General features: G+C 41.3%; 2 protein-coding genes across 2 annotated transcripts; one reads left to right on the top strand and one right to left on the bottom strand.

The window, feature by feature from the left end:
- Positions 1–11,052: 11,052 nt before the first annotated feature.
- Positions 11,053–11,823, top strand: LOC124658129. The gene has a single exon (XM_047196556.1). It carries the CDS (start codon positions 11,053–11,055, stop codon positions 11,596–11,598), a length of 546 nt encoding a protein of 181 aa, XP_047052512.1. The 3' UTR covers positions 11,599–11,823.
- A 2,712-nt stretch (positions 11,824–14,535) lies between these two features.
- On the bottom strand, positions 14,536–15,707 carry LOC124683596 (30S ribosomal protein S31, chloroplastic-like). Its single transcript, XM_047218084.1, has 3 exons — positions 15,461–15,707; positions 14,884–14,948; positions 14,536–14,811 (listed from the first exon to the last, which is right to left on the bottom strand). Exons 1-3 carry the CDS (start codon positions 15,633–15,635, stop codon positions 14,671–14,673), a joined length of 381 nt encoding a protein of 126 aa, XP_047074040.1. The 5' UTR covers positions 15,636–15,707; the 3' UTR covers positions 14,536–14,670.
- Positions 15,708–17,904: the final 2,197 nt, after the last annotated feature.

Here is a 17,904-nt window from a genome sequence, read left to right as displayed (position 1 = left end):
GAAGTTTGAAGAGCCATTTGCTTAGTAAACATCTATTTTTAATTTCGAGAACCTCAATACCTAATCCCCCTTGATCTTTGGGTCGACATACAATGTTCCATTTTGTAAGCCGGTATTTGTTTTTGTTTTCGTCGGACTGCCAAAAGAACCTAGATCTATAGAAGTCCAAACGTTTCCTTACCCCAACAGGTATTTGCAGGAAACACAACATAAACATCGGTAAGGTAGTTAATTAATACTGAATTAATAAGAACTAACCTATCACCATAGGATAGTAACTTCCCTTCCAAGCATCCTAATTTACTCTCAAACCGAGTTTCCACCGGATACCAATCTGAATTCCTGAGTTTTTTTGTAATGGATTGGAATACCCAAGTATCTAAAGGGGAGCTGTCCAGCATCACATCCAAAGATTTGCTTATACTGATTCTCTTCCTCCTTTGCCTTTCCAAAACAAAAAATCTCACTTTTATGAAAGTTAATCTTAAGGCCCGATAACTCCTCAAACAGACACAAAATCAATTTCATATTAATTGCTTTATCAAGGTCGTGTTCCAAGAAAAGGATAGTATCATCAGCATATTGTAATATAGAGATACCTCCCTCAACTAAATGAGGAATTAACCCTCCAATTTGACCATCTTCTTTCGGTCTTTCAATTAGGATGGCAAGCATATCCACTACAATATTAAAAAGCATCAGAGATAAAGGGTCCCCCCTGCCTTAAGCCTTTCTTTGTCTGGAAATAATGACCAATATCATCATTCACCTTGACACCAACACTACCCCCTTGGACAAACTATTACACTAGTCTACCCCATTCTGTAGCAAAACCTTTCGTTCTCAAGGTTTGTTGTAAAAAAGGCCATTTCATCTTATCATATGCTTTTTCAAAGTCTATTTTAAATAACACCCCATCCATTTTCTTAGCATTAAGCTCATGAATTGTTTCATGTAGTATGACTACCCCTTCCAAAATGTTCCTTCCTGGCATAAAGGCTGATTGGGTTGGTTTAATAACTCTCGGGGCAATCCCCGAGATGCGATTCGTGCCAACTTTAGTGAAAATCTTAAAACATACATTCAGTAAACAAATAGGTCTATACTGTTGAATTTGGACCGCATTCTCTTTCTTGGGTAATAAGGTGATAACACCAAAATTTAGTTTATAAAGGGGCAAAACCCCTTTGGTAAACTGAGAAAACAAAGCCATGAGATCATCCTTTATGACTTCCCAATTTTTTTGATAAAACTCAGCAGGAAAGCCATCTGGTCCAGGAGCTTTATTCAGTTCCACCTGAGAAATTTCCTCAAAGACCTCCTTTTCAGTAAAAGGAGCCGTCAAGATGTCATTCTCAATCGATGAGATCTGCGTAATATCCTGAAATTCCTCTTCAACTAGAGAAATATTGGTTGGTGCCGGTGCCCCAAACAATTTCTTATAGAATTCCGTAATATAAATCTTTAAATTATCTTCCCCAACAATAGTCCCTTCTTGTTGTTCTAATTGGAAAAATTTCTTTTTTCGGTGTTTACCATTTGCTATTAAGTGGAAATACCTCGTATTATTTCCCCCCTCTTGAATATGTTTAACTTTCGCTCTTTGGGCCAATTTAGACTCCTCTTCTCTCCTTAATTTGTTCAAACCATCATTGGCCTTTTCAATACCTCTCTTTCATCTGTATTCAATAAGGTTGTTTCTGCTTTCAAATCAAGACTTTCTATGATATTTAACAGTCTCTCCTTTTCTTTTTTGTATTTGCCACTTTGAATTTTTGCCCAACCCTTAAAAAATCTTCTTATATGTCTTAATTTATTCAACCAAACCTCCATTGGGCTAGTGCCACCTACGACTGAATTCCACTCCTTTACTATCATGTAAAAAAAACCTCTTGACGCAACCAATGTAGCTCAAAGGAGAATTTTGCTTGGTTACCCAGATGTGCTTTCACCCCTGAATCAATAAGTATTGGAGTATGATCGGAATCAGCTCTAGTTAAAGATCTAACCATCACCAATGGAAATTTTTGTTCCCACGATATTGAAGCTAGAACTCTATCTAGCTTCTCATATGTAGGTTCCTCTCTCCTACTCGCCCATGTATATTTCCTTCTAGTTAGAGCTATTTCCCTCAAGTTTAAATGTTCAATGATAGCATTAAAAACAAAGGGCCAATGCGCTTTGAAATTATCATTATTCTTTTCCTCCCTCTTGCGTATAATATTGAAATCACCGCCTACCAACATAGGTAATGATTCCGATTCACAAGTTCGTACTAATTCTGACAAAAATTCTGCTTTGTGCACGTCTTGGGCAGCCCCATAAACCGGCACTAGAATCCATTCGAAACCATCTCGCTTGCATTCAATATGAAGCTTAACACAAAAATCTCATGTATTAACTTTTAGCACTTGTAGCGTATCGGAGTTTATTCCCACTAGAATACCCCCCGAACGACAATGTGGTGGCAAACAGAACCAAGAAAAAATTATACCCCGCAGCTAGTTGATTCAAAAAAGGAATAGAGAAGTTAGATCTACCAGTCTCCAATAAGGCTATTAAATCTAATTTATGCTCCCTGATTAACTCTTTGACAAACAAATGCTTCGCAGTATCACCAAAACCCCCTAGATTCCAGTTAATTCCTTTTATATTCTGCATTATGGAAATTGTTTTTTAATTCTTTTCCTAGTACTTTTGCGAATATTACTGATATCATATACTTTCCTCTGTCTATTTTTCTTTACCTTTACAATTGGTTTAAGATGATCCAATTGATCATCTAAATCCAACGGGATATCATCATCCTCACTCAGATCCTCACAAAGAGTGCACACTTTTGACAATACAAGAGTCTCCAAACCTTCCTCCCTATTCTTAATCTCAGCCTCATTTTTTTTCCAAAATTGTTAAAATTCGCTCTTCTTCCACCTCATCAAGATTCTTTTCACCGATGTCCTTTTGAAATGAGTGTTGTCCTAATGACCAAGAGGGTAACCATCAGTTAATGAAAACTTATCATCCAAGGACAAGGGTGTGGGAGCGGAACGTGCAATTACTCATGTTTACTTTTGAAAGTAAAACAAAAATATATTTAGTGAGAAAAGGGCCATTGGGACACCTTTTTTACTTCGATGCCCATGAAAAAAAGTACTCCAGTCACCTAAGTCCTTAAGTGTGAAATTCTCTCCTAACTTGTGAAGAAAACTAAAAATTGCCTAATCTGATGAACTAGTTGTAATATCCCAGGTATTGGGGTTACAGAAATAGAGGAAACAGATGTGTGCATTGCATTCATGCATAGAAAATCCGGGGAATTTTCGCGCTTTTGTTTAAAACTATCAAAGTAATCGAGGTTTCTCTTGCATCGGTGGAATTGAGTTTGTCATCGATGTGAGTGCGACAAATTTCGATATGACCTTTGTGAATTCATGTGTTTTGGGGGGAAACAATTTGAAATTCAAGTTCAATATGAAAAACATACATTCGAATAAGAATTTGAATTCTAAACTATTATATAAAATACAAAGTAGAATCAAATAGGAATGAGAATCAATTATTATAAATAATAATTCACATAAGTATTATTACAACATCTATGAAAATTTAAACAAATATATCAAAACAATAAGAAGGGGCAAACACATTTGATAATTCTTAACAAATAAACAATTTAAAACTTATTACAATTCAATTATTTACAATTTACAAAGAAAAAGAAGAGTACAAAGAAATAACAAGAAACCCTAAACTATTCCACCTCTTCTTATTCTTGTGTACCTGCAAAACCAATAACAAAGACAAAAAGGAATTGTTTGTGTTAATGTAAAAATGGTTGCTTCACCTTTGGTGAGGCAATGTTAATATTGGAACCAGCTATGGGGGGGTTAGGAATCTGTCCTAGTCCCCAAATTGTGATTAGAGGGATTTATTCATGTTTAGGCAACATTTGGATCAGCTAAGTGTATTTTGGATCAATCTGGATCAATTTGATCATAAGGCAGCAGTCAGCAAGTAGGCATCAGGAACAAGTGGCAGCAGCTGATCCATATCACAGAAAGATAAGGCAACCCTAAGATAATTCCATTCATTTTTAGGCAACAAGGCAACAATTTGCATATCCCTCTAATCTAGCTAGTCTCCACTAAAATCCCACATGTTTTAATATAGCAATTCACCATTGACATTAGATGGTCAAGATGAATCAATACCCATACAGATTAAGCCCACAGTTATAGTGCCAATCCCACATAATAATAACCAAGGTAAATTATCCACTTGGCAACGAGAGAAGTAAGAGGACTAGTACAAGATAAGGACAACCCGACGTTGCTTGCACAAGGAAGAAGAGAAGATCAACTTTGTAGCATACACTAGGTGGCGGGAGCACTCACACAAGCAGCTTACACCACACATGCATAGCATGTGCTGTCAACCATTCCATAGCAGTATAAAGGCCAAACACCAGTAGCTGCACTGGTGGTAATTCTCACACACCAGCTGCAGCAGTATCTCAACGAGTAGCCATCAGATATCATCAAGAAAACGGGTTGCAGAGGATGCCGTCCTGCCGGCGTCAACGCTAGTGGCGGCGGCACGGCAGTGAGGAGAAGGCGGAGGTTGACCTGTGTCGCGTGGACGCGGCAGCGTCGGTGTCGTCCGGCGACCGCCGAAACAGCAGGGGCTAGGGTTAGCCGAGGGCGGGGCCGCGCGTGAGCGCCGGTCGGCGTCGAGCGGCGGGATCCGGCGGTGGTTACCGTGGCGGCGCCACGCCAGTGAGAGACGGCGCCGGAATCGGCCGTCGACGACCGGAATAGGAGGCGGCTAGGGTTAGTCTGTGGCGCAGTTGCGGGCGACAGGGGTGTCGCGGCAAGGGGAATTTGGTGGAGAAGCAGGGAGAGGGCGGCGAAGCCTCGTGGGCGAGCGACGGCGTCGGAGTCGGCCAAGCAAGCGGTCGGCGATGACGGCCGGAACGACATCGGCTCCATCGCCAGGAGGGGAACGAGCGAGGTTGTCCTCGCGTGCGAGTGCGATGAGAGGAGGGTGGGGGTCGGAGTGGGTTCGACCCAACAGACTCAGGCAATCGGGCCGGGTCTGGTTGACCAGGCCATTGGGCCAATCCAACAGGCCATTTGATCTAATTTTTTTTTCTTCTTCTTCTTTTTCCTAGAAACTTTATCATTTAAAATTAATTAATTAACAAACAAAAATAATGAGTATCAGCAAATGACCTCTATAATAATAATATAAAACAAACACTTTAACATTAAAAGAACAATAACATGAGTTTCCTCTAAATTTTAGAAGACCAATTTTAATTTAAGATGTTAAATACTAAAAATATAATTTTCTTGTTTCTATTTGTCACCTCAAGAAAATAGTAAAGATTACTTTGTATTAAAATACCACAATTGTTCCATATGGTTATGTTTAATCATATAAGAATCCTAATTGATCGTTACTTCAACTATTAATTAAAACCCTAAACCCTAATAGTATTTATCAATATTTTATTAAGTCTGTTAAAATAATATAATAATAGATCCACTATTATTTCTATTTCAAGGTTATTAATAATTCCAACTCTATTATCAATCGTTACTTTAATAATTGTATCACAACTTGGAAACCTAGTTCTAATATGAGTAAAGACCTTAACCCTGTTATTTTATGTGAAACACCTAAATTGTTTCAACTCTAAAACCCTAATTCCATTAAGAACCCTAGCTCCATTAATTCATGTGAACCCTAAATTGTTTCTAAACCTAAACCCTAGGTTAGAACATGTGATCATGATACCTTATTTTCATTCTTAAGTTCATAATGAGCAACTCAATGCTTGATCCTACTCGCATAGAATATAAGAACCCTATCATTAATTAATTGCTATTGTAGGTTCTCATCCAAATAAAACTAGATAAACAAGTAGGATCAACCAAGAGTAAACCCTAGCTCCCATCCTTAGAGATATCAACCCTAATTAACCATGCTTAGCATCACACCATTGTGATGAACCCTAATAGCAACCATGCCAATATTGTGCATCATTTTCCATACACACTAAACTCTACCAGTGTAAGATACTTATTAACCATCCTATCTAGGAGCCAACTATTACTTACTTAATGGATCCAATAGCAAACCCTAGACAACCTCAAACCTAATTGTAATACTTCTTATTCCTTAAGAAGTATGTTCTTCAAAAGTTATTCTTTTGAAGAAGATAAAGAGTAGCCATCAACCCTGCCTTATAGGATCTATAAACCCTAGCTAGTTATCACCAGCAAGATGAACCAAGCTTAATAGCAACCATGTATAATTAATTGCTTAGAATGCTTAAGATTAACTCAACCCTACAAGCCCTAGCTATTGATGAGTCCAACAATGTTGAGATCCATTTAATCTTTACTCCAGAAACCAATTGGAACCATAGGAAACCATAGAACCCCACCAACCCAATTGTCATACTTGTTCTTTATCAAAGAACTTGTTCTTCAAAAGTTATTCTTTTGAAGAATATAACAAGTAATCATTAACCATACCATATAGTACTAAAGCTCGACAACCTGTTCTTTACATATTAACACTATGCCAATTATCATTCCTTGTATGCTCAATTGATTACTAAGCTTTATTCTATACCTTGTACATAATACCAAGTAATCACACCTTAATAAGAACCTTGTTTGTGAATCACTCTAAAAGTGCAACACACCTCGAACTAAACATTACAACTCACTAATCCTAAATCATCGGGGTTAGGTCACGCTTAGAACGATTGCATCTCATACTTATGCATTATTGCATCCTTGCCAATCTTTTAAACATCGTCCTTACCGGACGATGATGCTATTTCAGAATTTGGAGTTGTTGCGCATCGAAGACCTTGACTGCATAATCTTGCAGTCAAGAAAGGCAAGTTCATCGCTTGCTCATGTCATTTGAGTATTTCTATCAAATTACTTGCAAAGTACTATGGTTATCACTATTGCATAAAAACCAAAACCACTACTTTCATAACTATGAATATGACTATGTGGTGGGCAATGGAACCATGGATTGTGTTGATATGGTGGAGGTTCCATTGCACGGGTTTATATCCATCTAGGATTAAACAACAAATGTCGCCGATGATTCTTGTGCCGTAATACCCGTGTTAACCATAAGATCCGGAGTGGGACGGAGTAGTCAAAAGTGTTTCCACCTCTCGTTCATCCACGGATGCGCTTTACCGTAGTACACTTGTAATCCAAGGGGGCAAGCTGGTGAGGTCGGGGAGTCCTAAGTCCCCACGGCATAGTCCGTAGTACACTTGTCGCCCGAAGGAGCAAGATGGTGAGGGCTGGGGAGTCCTAAGTCCCCACGGTATTGCGGTCTAGGATGGGTTGCGGCTACCGGCGTAGGAGTGTATGGTAGAGCCCAAGCATCGTTGTCGTGGTCGGGGTCCACCTTGAAATCTACGGGAATAATGGGACCGACGTGGACCCGTGGTCGGGGCATGCAACAAAGGGTGGGTGTTCGAGGTAGCGGAGGAACATGATTGGCTAGACCTTATACCGGGCCTCACACCAAAGGAAGTGTGGACGGGAACATATGCCCGGTTGGCACCAAGGTTAAGATCTCTTATGGGTAAAGCAACACACCTCTGCGAGTGTAAAGAACCGTGACCTGTCACTCCTCGTTCCGGGATATGGAACTGCGAACGCGGCCGGAAAGGAGCTCCATGAAGTTCTAGTAAACCGGTGAAGGCTGACGGACATAGTTCTTCGAATAAAAGCAACCTTTTGAAGAAATGATTATGAAACCTGCATTGGTATTAGACTTTACGGTCTAATGCGTAGCTAGTGCATTAAACACCTCTTTCCTATAATGAACTTGTTGAGTACGCTCGTACTCATCCCACTCTTAAATCCCCTGCTTAGATATGGAGGCATTGAAGGAGGATCTACAGTGTAACTCGAAGGCCGAGGAGTCAACAACTACTTCAAGAGACAGGACCCCGTCAGATGAGTCAGATACCACATCCAACAAGGAGAAAACCTAGTTTAGCCATAGAATGGAACTAGCTTCCTAAACCTAGCTCCTACTTAGCTAGAATCTATTCATAGCCTCTATAACTAGTCAAATACTCTACAAATAGAGTCCGTGATAAGATTAGATCACGAGTCGTTCTTTTGGAGCTTATTTGCAGTTTTACCTCATTGTAAAGTAGGAGGCTGTGTGGATCTTTTGTAAAGAGTCTGTGTTGTAATTCTATAGACATGCCTTGGACCCGCATATGTTTCTGTTGTACCACTCTGAGCGATATAATACGAGTGGAACGGTGTTTCATTGGTGTTATATCAGACTTGCATACTACACCATGCAGTAGTATGCCGGGTCGCCACACTAGTCATAGTAATGCCATCAACATACATCAACCAAACATATTAATACCTGACTTATTGTAGAGAAAGAGGGACATGTCCACCTTGGTAGGTGTTAAACCAAGTCCCAACCAATTTAGAACTTAATTGAGAATACCATGCATGGGAAGCTTGTTTCAAGCCAGAAATAACTTTTTCAAGTTTGCAGATATGATGCGGATCACGAGGATCTCCAAAATCTGGTGGTTGTTTCTTGTACACCTCATCTTCCAAAAAAACCATGTGAAAACATGTTCTTGGCGTCTAGTTGACACAAACACCAGCCTTGGAAATAGCAAGAGCTAACACAATCCTAATGGTGGCTGCTTGAACAACGAGACTAAATGTATCTTCATAGTAAAGGATGTATCGTTGTTTGAAATGTTTTGCAGCAAGCCTTGAATTATACCTGTCAATAGTGTCATCGGCAAGTTTCTTGATACATCCTGACGAAGAGAGGGCATGTGACCACGAACATGACCACGTCCCCCTTGAGGCACACCACGGCCTTGATATTGGTCATTGCCTCCATTGCCATGGTATTCGCCATTGCCTTGGTATTGGTCACCTCCATTGCCACGATAGTAGTGATCACCACCATTATTGTGGTACTGATCATTGATTCTACAAGTATAATTCAAGTGTTGGGGTGGCGACCACGAGAAACAACATTGGTAGAGGATTGAAAAGTACCGGTGCCTTGGCCACTCTTGGACAACATTTGCTGATGTTGATCATAGGTTGTGTGTTGCGAGCACATGTTAGTGAGCATGGTGCTTTGAACATCATTTGTGGAAGTGACAAGAGGAGTGTAGAACCATTAAGAATGAACTCCTTTAACTCTTCATCACCAACATTCCATCCAACAGCTCGAAGGAGAAAGCTTTCATCTTGACGATGTTCTTGGCAGACATGTCTAGTTTATTTTGTGTTGGAGAGAGCATCACACAACATAGTCACACTGGCCAAGAATTATGATGTGTACAATTCCTTGATGATAGCCCACACATCCGTGGAGTGCTCAAGACCAAGAACTTGAGTGAGGCTAGGAGACGAAAAACTCTTGATCAAATAGCTCAACACTTGGTGATCTTGTGCAAGACACTCTCCATGGGAGGGTTGGAGCATGGTCTTCTTCTTTTCATCTTTTAACCATCATAGTTTTCGCCAGCGAGACGTTGGAGCTGTCAAGCAGCCCCATGCATGACTTGTGCGCCGTGAATAGTCGGGAGAGCTTGCATCTTTCAGAATAGGAAGTTCTCCCTCCTCAATTTTTGGGTACGGGCGGCCGCCAATGCTGTCGTTGTTGAGGAAGATGACAAAGCTTTTGCGGAGGGAAGTTTTTGATCGCGACCGGTCATAACCGACAACGAGCTGGATTCTTCGGTGTTACGTTGATCTTGGGACTAGGATTGTAGGGATTGGCCTATCTTAAATGGAGGCAATCTAGGGTTTCTGTAGGTTTGCGAGATCGATCCCTTGACGTCTCGAAAAGGAAGATCTGATATCATGTCAACTTTGATGGGTACGATGATGTGGCGGTTTACACATGTGTACCGTATGTTATTGGTGTATGTATACCATACCACATAGGGTACATCTTACTCCCTTCCTGCCATAATATAACGTGCATTGGGTTCCGCGAAATCATACTTCACTAACTTTGAAAATTATCTACATCTAGAATGCCTAATGTATTCCATATTAAAATATACTTTATGGTGAATATGATGGTATTGATTTGAGATTTCGGATGTTGATATTTCCTTTTTTTATATTTAAACCTAGTCAAAGTTTACACTGTTTGATTTTTAAAAATCTTATAGGCACTATATTTTGTCTTAGAGGGGGAGTACATGCCTAATAACTATCGCCATATCATTGCCTACCAATAGTATATCACTTGGGTACGTCCACATCGCTATGCAGGCTGCCTCGCTCGCTGGATCGAGTGGAACAATTCATCCCTTGTTTAGATGATATGATCGCGGATGCAACCTTTGTCACATGGTGCTTGCGCTCCTCCAACGACTTTTGAATGTGCTAAGAAAAATAATGTTATAGTGCAATATTTTTATGTGCTGTTGCTATCTAAAAGCCATGCAAGTTTGAACTTCGAAGTATAAGATGCTCTGCAGCCTGCAGGCAGGTACGTAGTAGCTGGGCTGAATAATGCAGACATGGACATATAGAATTTACTGGATATATGTTAGTCTGCTAACGATAGACAAACAAACGAACAAAGAAACAAACTGAGGACCATATGATTTACTCTACGTACACGGTACACCTCGATCGTCAAGAAGAACCTTGGAGATTATCATCCAAAATTAATGGTCAATGGTCAGGCCAATCATGCCAAGTGCTTACTTAACCGCTGCGACTGATGAGCATGTGCGTTTACACCTAATTAATCATCCACAAAAGTAATGCGTTCCTCGTCGACCATCGGATCACCATCAGTGGCACCTTTTTTCTCTCACGTCGATCGTGAGCCGTGAGCCCGTTCGTCTCCTTTTATCGCACGCGCTGCTCACCGCGCGTTCATGCCGACTCCACCCACTTGTAAAGCTCGCCTCTCTCTCTCTCTCGTCATCCATTTCTTGCCTGTTTGATCGAGGCAGAAAGGGAAGGGAAAGCTATAAACATGGCGAGGGACATCCGGGCAGGTCACGAGCCGACAGATGACAGTGCTAGTGGTGGCGCCGCGCTCGTGCTGTGGGACTGCGGCAGCTCGCTCTACGACTCCTACGAGCTCACCGCCTTCAAGCGCCAGCTCGACGCCGCCGTGCTCGCCTGCCGCTCGATCTCCATGCCTCACCTCCCCGCCGCCGCCGCCGCCACGCCGGCAGCTGGCGGCAGGAAGAGGCGCGCGGGGCGGCTACCGGCTCTGCTCCGGAGGTTCTTCTCCAAGGTGCTCGTCCGTCTTCGGCTCCCGGCCTCGGTGCGTGGCACAAGACATCACGACCGGTACCGGGGGTACGATGGATACGGCCACGGCGACTACAGCGGCACGGGGTCGCCGTGGTCCGGCGCGCTGACCTCCATCCCGGAGGAGAGCGGCGACAGCCCGGAGACCGGGTTGTCGCCTCCGATCGTCGCCGGCCCGAGCGCGCTGCGCAGGGTTCAGTCGGAGCGGTTCATCGGCAGCAAGACGGCGTCCACCATGGTGCCATTCGACGTCGTCTTGTAGCTCAACATACAGTGATTAGGCGTAAGACTAGCACAAGCCAGTCAGATACTTGTATGTATACCTAGAATATGCAGGTACTGTGCAGCGAGTTCTTCTGTTTTAGATCACATACAGTGTTCGTGGTGTAAGAATCAGCGGTGACAAGTAATTAATCAAGCGAAAATTTCAAAATAGCTTGCGGCCGCGGCATGCTGAGCAACAAGGAAATTCAAAGAGTTGTTGTCTGGAGCATGTATCAACACAGGACGAATTGTAGCTCGCGAACGGGAGGGCGATGGATCGAGACGGCGCGCCACAAGCCCAGAATGGAGCGAGCCGATTCTTGCATGTGTGCGAATGATCTTGCGGTTGTGGATACGACCTGGACCGAACTTGCAAATAACAGAGAAACGCGGTAGTTGAGGAGCGTGCTTTCTTCTTCATTGACGATGCTTTCCAGTTGACATCAGTAGTGAGGTCAGGTTGCATCTGTTTTTGTCACCCTTTGTGCTAACTGCTAATTTGTTACGTGTAGACTCATGTACAATCATGACTCGTGGAACTTTCTACTCCCTCCGCTTTTTGACATTTAGACTTTCTTCAGAGTGAAAACCTAAACAAAGATCTTCAATCAGGTGACGGTAGCATTGTTTTTTTCTTGGAGACGTTGTTTTTATACAATCTCTTCTGTAGTTTGGGTGTTGTCTTTGGTGCTAGTTAGAGTGCTACTTTGTGAGTATTTCATCACCAAGATAGGGTCTTTGTTTTCTGTTCTCTAACTTTTTTTTATTTTTTTCTTGGATCCTTGATGTGCTAACTGCTAATTTCATGCGTGTAGATTCATGAAGTTGTCGTGTTGTACAACCATGACTCGTGATCTTTCTTCAATCGGAGTACAGCTGTACATGAAGAATTAGACCTATAATAACGGAACCACTAATTCTCCACTAGTAGGTGAGAATTGAGTATTTTACCTTAGTACTCAATCAAGTTTATAACCAACAGATTTGCATCGCGATTCATGAGTTGGAACTAAGATTTTCAGTTGCAAATAGGGTTGCAATTAATTTTTCTATTGCAAATGGTTGTAACCGGGATTTTTTAGTTGCAAATCGTGTTGCAGCTGAGATTTTTTATAGTTGCAAAGGTTGCAACTGAACTTTTAAATCGCAAGCGAGTTGTAACCGAACAATTGTTCACGCACTACAAAATTATGGGATGACATCACTTGAACAAAAATTAAAGTAAGACATCGGATCTTGTATCCAGACGAGTCCTAGATAGTAGGTGGTTCGCCCTCGAAAAAAAAATTTAGTAGCTGGTTTATAGTTTAGCACGCTAACACGACGATCATACTACTTAACAAATAAATTAAGACATCAGCCGTTCCTCCTGTGCTCGACAGAAGCGCTTCGGATGCCAATGTGCGAACCAGGTGAACAGAGTGGCATTTGCCACACAAGAAAGAAGGGGAAAGAAAGACTACAGTTCCAAAGAACTCCATGGCCCTGCAGTCTCATTGCCTTCCAAAACTATCTTCAGAGGACAGGAGGCGAGGAGGGCTCGAGAGAAAGAAAGACCAGCGACTTCAACCCCGTCAGCGTGAAAGGTCATGGCTGTGTCCAAGTAATTTGCCAGATCTGATGTCATAATGTGTGGGCCATATTTGATTGTTATATTTGAACTTAGTATTCAGAAGCAGCAGGTATTGTACCAGCACTTTGTGCTGCAACGGAAAAAAAAAGTTCAAATTTGGGGGTTTCAACCCATATATCTGTAACTGTAGCTTACATAAATTTTAAGGTTCACACGACAGAAGGGGGGCATTCATGCCACCTTGTGCAGTTGAGGAAACAGGATTCAAATATTTCACTCTTGTTTTCTCTTCAGCTTACTGGTTTGCGACAATTAAAACAAAATGCTGGTAATGAAATCGAGGCGAAGAACTTTGATCTTGTTTCACCAGCTATACTGTCTTGTTTTGAACAATTATTTAGGGCCGTAGTTCACGGTTTTGGGCAAGTGATAACTTGTAAGACAGGCGCAGGCAAGTGTTTTGCTACAAAACAAACAACACACTAGAGGTAAACACTAAGACACCACAACTGACCCTATTGTCATTCACTTCAGTCATATGCTTTGTAATGCTGGATAACCACAACATCTCCAAAAGTGCAGAGACTGAAGGCAACTAACATACAGTAGATAAGAACCAACAAATATTTATTTATTTTCTGTCCAGAAAGATTCAGCTGGACTAACTGCAACTTAATTCCAGATTCACACGGAATGCAACAGAGAAGGCAAGAAAGCAGGTATTGTACATGGTATTCAGAAGAAAGCAGGTATTGTACCAGCACTTTGTGCTGCAACGAAAAAAGTTCAAATGTAGATTACTGATTACATAAAAGTTAAGGTTCACCCGACAGCAGGGATTCATGCCACCTTGTGCAGTTGAGGAAACGGGATTGAAATTCTTCACTCTTGTTTTCTCTTCAGCTTACTTGTTTGCTATGATTAAAACAAAATGCTGGTAACAAAATCAAGGTGGAGAACTTTGATCTGATTTCACCAGCTATAGTCTTGTTTTGAACAATTATTTAGGCTAGACAAGAGGTAGACAGCACAACTTATCCTATTGCCGTTCACTTCAGTCATATGCTTGGCAAGGCTGGATAACCACAACATCTCCAAAAGTGCAAAGACTGAAGGCAACTAACAACTTACAGTAGAGAAGAACCTACAGGTATGTATTTATTTTCCTTCCAAAAAGATTCAGCTGGACTAACTACAACTGAATTCCAGATTCACACAGAATGCAACAGAGAAGGCAAGAAAGAACTAATACTTAGAAGCACTTGGGCCTGCTCATCCATACTGCTAGACAACTTAACATGTCGGTTTTCCTATATGCATACAGGATAGTTCTCAGCAATCAAAGACACGTAGACATCTATGTTTTGTTAAGAAAGACCAAATAATTACTTATCAGAAATTGCACTTTGAATAGGATGATGACAAAATAATTACTCTCGAGGAATTGTACTTCACACAAGGCAGGGAAACCGTGAAATAAGGGAAAATTTAGAAAGCCTATTCCATCCTTTCCATGATGTCTTCATCAATCTCGATTGCGATGATCTCCCCGTCTTCGAACTGGTCCTTCCTGGGAGGCGCTGGCGGGGCGAACAGCCGTGGTGGGCCTGTTCCCTTCTTCTTGTTACGGGGACGTGCCTAACATGAACATACGGAGAAGTAAGAATCACAATGAACGCACCAATATTGAGATTGTGCTAGAGGACTCACATTCCCATATGAGTGGCTGAACCTTTTGCCTCTCTTTGTCTTTCTGTCCCCTCTTCCACAGTAGACTGGTCACAACAGAGAGAGTTCAGAAGTCAGAATTGGTTCGAATTTCAAACCCTCATCTGATACTAGTATTCAACATGTGCAACCCGTAAGAATTTCTACGAGCAGCTTTCATTTCTTTTATAGTTCATCTACACATAGTCTACACAAAATTGTATGCTCATCGACACACTACCAACTCACACAAACTCAACTCCGCAACCCATTTGGAAAGATGGGTGTATTCCTGATTGTTGTGAACCTTCGTGCCAAATTCTTGCCAAAGTCGAAGTGAAATATCTTCTTCCTAACTATTTCAGCTCACTCGGTGTTTTCATACAGTAAAATCAATGGCATTCCAGCTAGTACTAGTATTAGTATCTTGGGTTCCTACTCGGCCCGTCAGTCGTACTCCTTTTTTCTTGGGATACTAAACGGGAGAAGGATTTCCCTAGCGAACTGTCCAGCATTAAAACGACCTACGGAACAAAATTCACCGATTTGAAAGCAAGAGTGTAAGGACAATTGAATTTACCATCAAGAACTGGGGTGAGAGGAGCCGAGACGGCCGGGGCGGCGAGGCTGGTGCGGGAGCGAGAGAGTGTTACGGTGGCTGAGATCCCGAAGGAGGAGGAGGATACGGCGCCGTGGTGGTGGGAAGGGAAGGCGGCGGTGGAGACGGCCATGCCCTGGACGGCGAGGAGCGCCATTGCAGGGGGCACGGAGCAGTGTGTTGGATTGGTGTGGATTTGGGAAGTGAGGGAGATGACGGATTGGATGGGATAAGGAGAGAAGTGATAAACGAAACGGGAGGCCACAGCTGGGCCTGCCGATTTAGCTGCTAGGCTTTGGCTTATGTGGCTGGGCCTTTCAAGTGCTCGGCCATGTTTTATTTATCTACTGGGCCCTTCCGGTGCTTAGACATTTCCTCAATAAAAAAAGTAGTGTATTATAAACGGGAAATTCACTTTAGCTCGTAGGAGCATATGAACCTATTGTGTGAAAATACATTGAAAATGTTAAAAAATTACAAAATAAAATTTTGGATTTACATCTTGATATTTTATGTTTATACACAAGTTTCTAAATTTCATTTTATTTTTCTGTGTCTCCTGTAAAATACATAAATTTTGATGCTACAACGCTACTATGTACAGGATATTTTTTTTGTATTTTTATACATGCCACATAAAAAATTCACGAAAACTTGTGTACGAACATAAAATGTCAGAATATATACCATAATTTTTATGTCAAATTTGTTTAACAATTTTAAAATTATTTTTTCATTATTTTGCATAATAGGTGCAAATGCTCCTATCCTGCTCCTCACTTATAAACATTTCTATCTATGAAATCGGTATTTTTTATGAAAAAATCCACTAATCTATTCATAATCCTCAAGTGAAGTACACACAAGCCTAAAAGTAACAAATATTACAAATAGATACTTGGATCACCTAGCGGCGACTACAAGCACTCAAACGAGTCGAAGGTGCGCCTCCATCCTCGCCCCTCCCTCACTGGACGCAGGCAAAACTTGTCGTTGTAGAGCCTATTCTAGTATATAGATAGAAAGTCATCATGCTAAGACCCTAATGAACCAACGCACAAGAGCTGCAACCGTCATCGATGAAGAGAAGCGTAATCAGAAGGAACATCGATCAAAAACCAGCAAGATCCGCCGGAGACACACCTCTACACACCCTCTGATGATGCTAGAGGCATCGCCGTGACGGGGGCTAGACGGTGATGGCTTTATTACATCTTTAGAAATCCAACACCGCCACACCTTTCTAAATAGAACACAAAGCCTAACCAAACTATAGAAAAATATTAAGAAGCGGAGCCTTTTCGCCAACAAGAGCCGAGATCCACCATACCTCCATGGCACTAAGACCACATGAGGCGAGGCAGAACGGTGGGGGCACCAATGTGTTTAAGTTTTACTAAATCTATAGGAAAATATGCTCACTACAACCTTAGATATATATATAGTTCGGCAAGATAAATCTAATAAAACTACTTTGATGGGGTGATGTTGATATATTTCTACAAAGAAATGACTTAAGACAAAATTGGAACACCAATTAGTTTAGAACGAAGGGACTAGGTGTTTGTGTCAGATTTTGAGGTCCCCAAAGTTCTCAACAAAATTATAAAAAATTACATGTTTTTTTGTTTGACATGGAATGCGTTGTAGGAGTAATGTGCAATATGTTTACCGAAAATACTTTTGTACTTACACGCATAGGTGTGAGTGGTTCTGTCACCTTCCGTTTTGCTTTAAGTTTCGGATAAAAGGAGAAGAGAGAGTTACTTTTCTATCTACCACAGTGAGCGGGAGCCTCGGAAAATAAATCGATGGTCTAGAACGCACCTACACTCATGTGTGTGTGAACAAAATCTATTTGATATGTTCACTTACGAACTTGCATAAAAATTTGTGTCATACATGAAGAAAAAATCTTTAATTGCCTATTAGCAAATTCACTACCAGCAGCATCATGCACAAACTTAATTGTGTCTGATTTTGAGGCACCTCAAAGTTCTCAAGAAAATTATAAAAGTATTCATGTTTTTTGTTTGACATGGAATGCGGAATCTTTCAAGGGGAAGCCTCTGTCTCTGCATCAACCGATGTATCTGGCCTATTTATTTTGTTATTGTTGTTCGGTTCACAAAAAGTTACAGCTGACAAATCATATAAGCTCGATACATATATCAACCGAAGACAAAAAAAAATATCAAAGCATCAACATGTGATTCTCGTGCAACCGTTTGTAAACGGTCTCACCCAATATCCATGGTCTAGCGCTTCTGTATAGATTAGTGGAGGATAAAAAGTGCAACATACCAACCTACAAACTTGTATAAAAAAATTGTGTCATTATGAAAGAAAAAAAAATCCAAGACATTGGTGTTAGAGCAATATTACCAGGGAGCCAAAGGCCACAATATATAGTACATGTACAGGTG

Source organism: Lolium rigidum, chromosome 1 (assembly GCF_022539505.1).
Source record: "Lolium rigidum isolate FL_2022 chromosome 1, APGP_CSIRO_Lrig_0.1, whole genome shotgun sequence".
In the NCBI taxonomy this organism is placed as follows: Eukaryota; Viridiplantae; Streptophyta; class Magnoliopsida; order Poales; family Poaceae; genus Lolium; species Lolium rigidum.
Note: the sequence above shows the minus strand (reverse complement) of the source record. Positions and strands in the feature narration are given on the sequence as shown.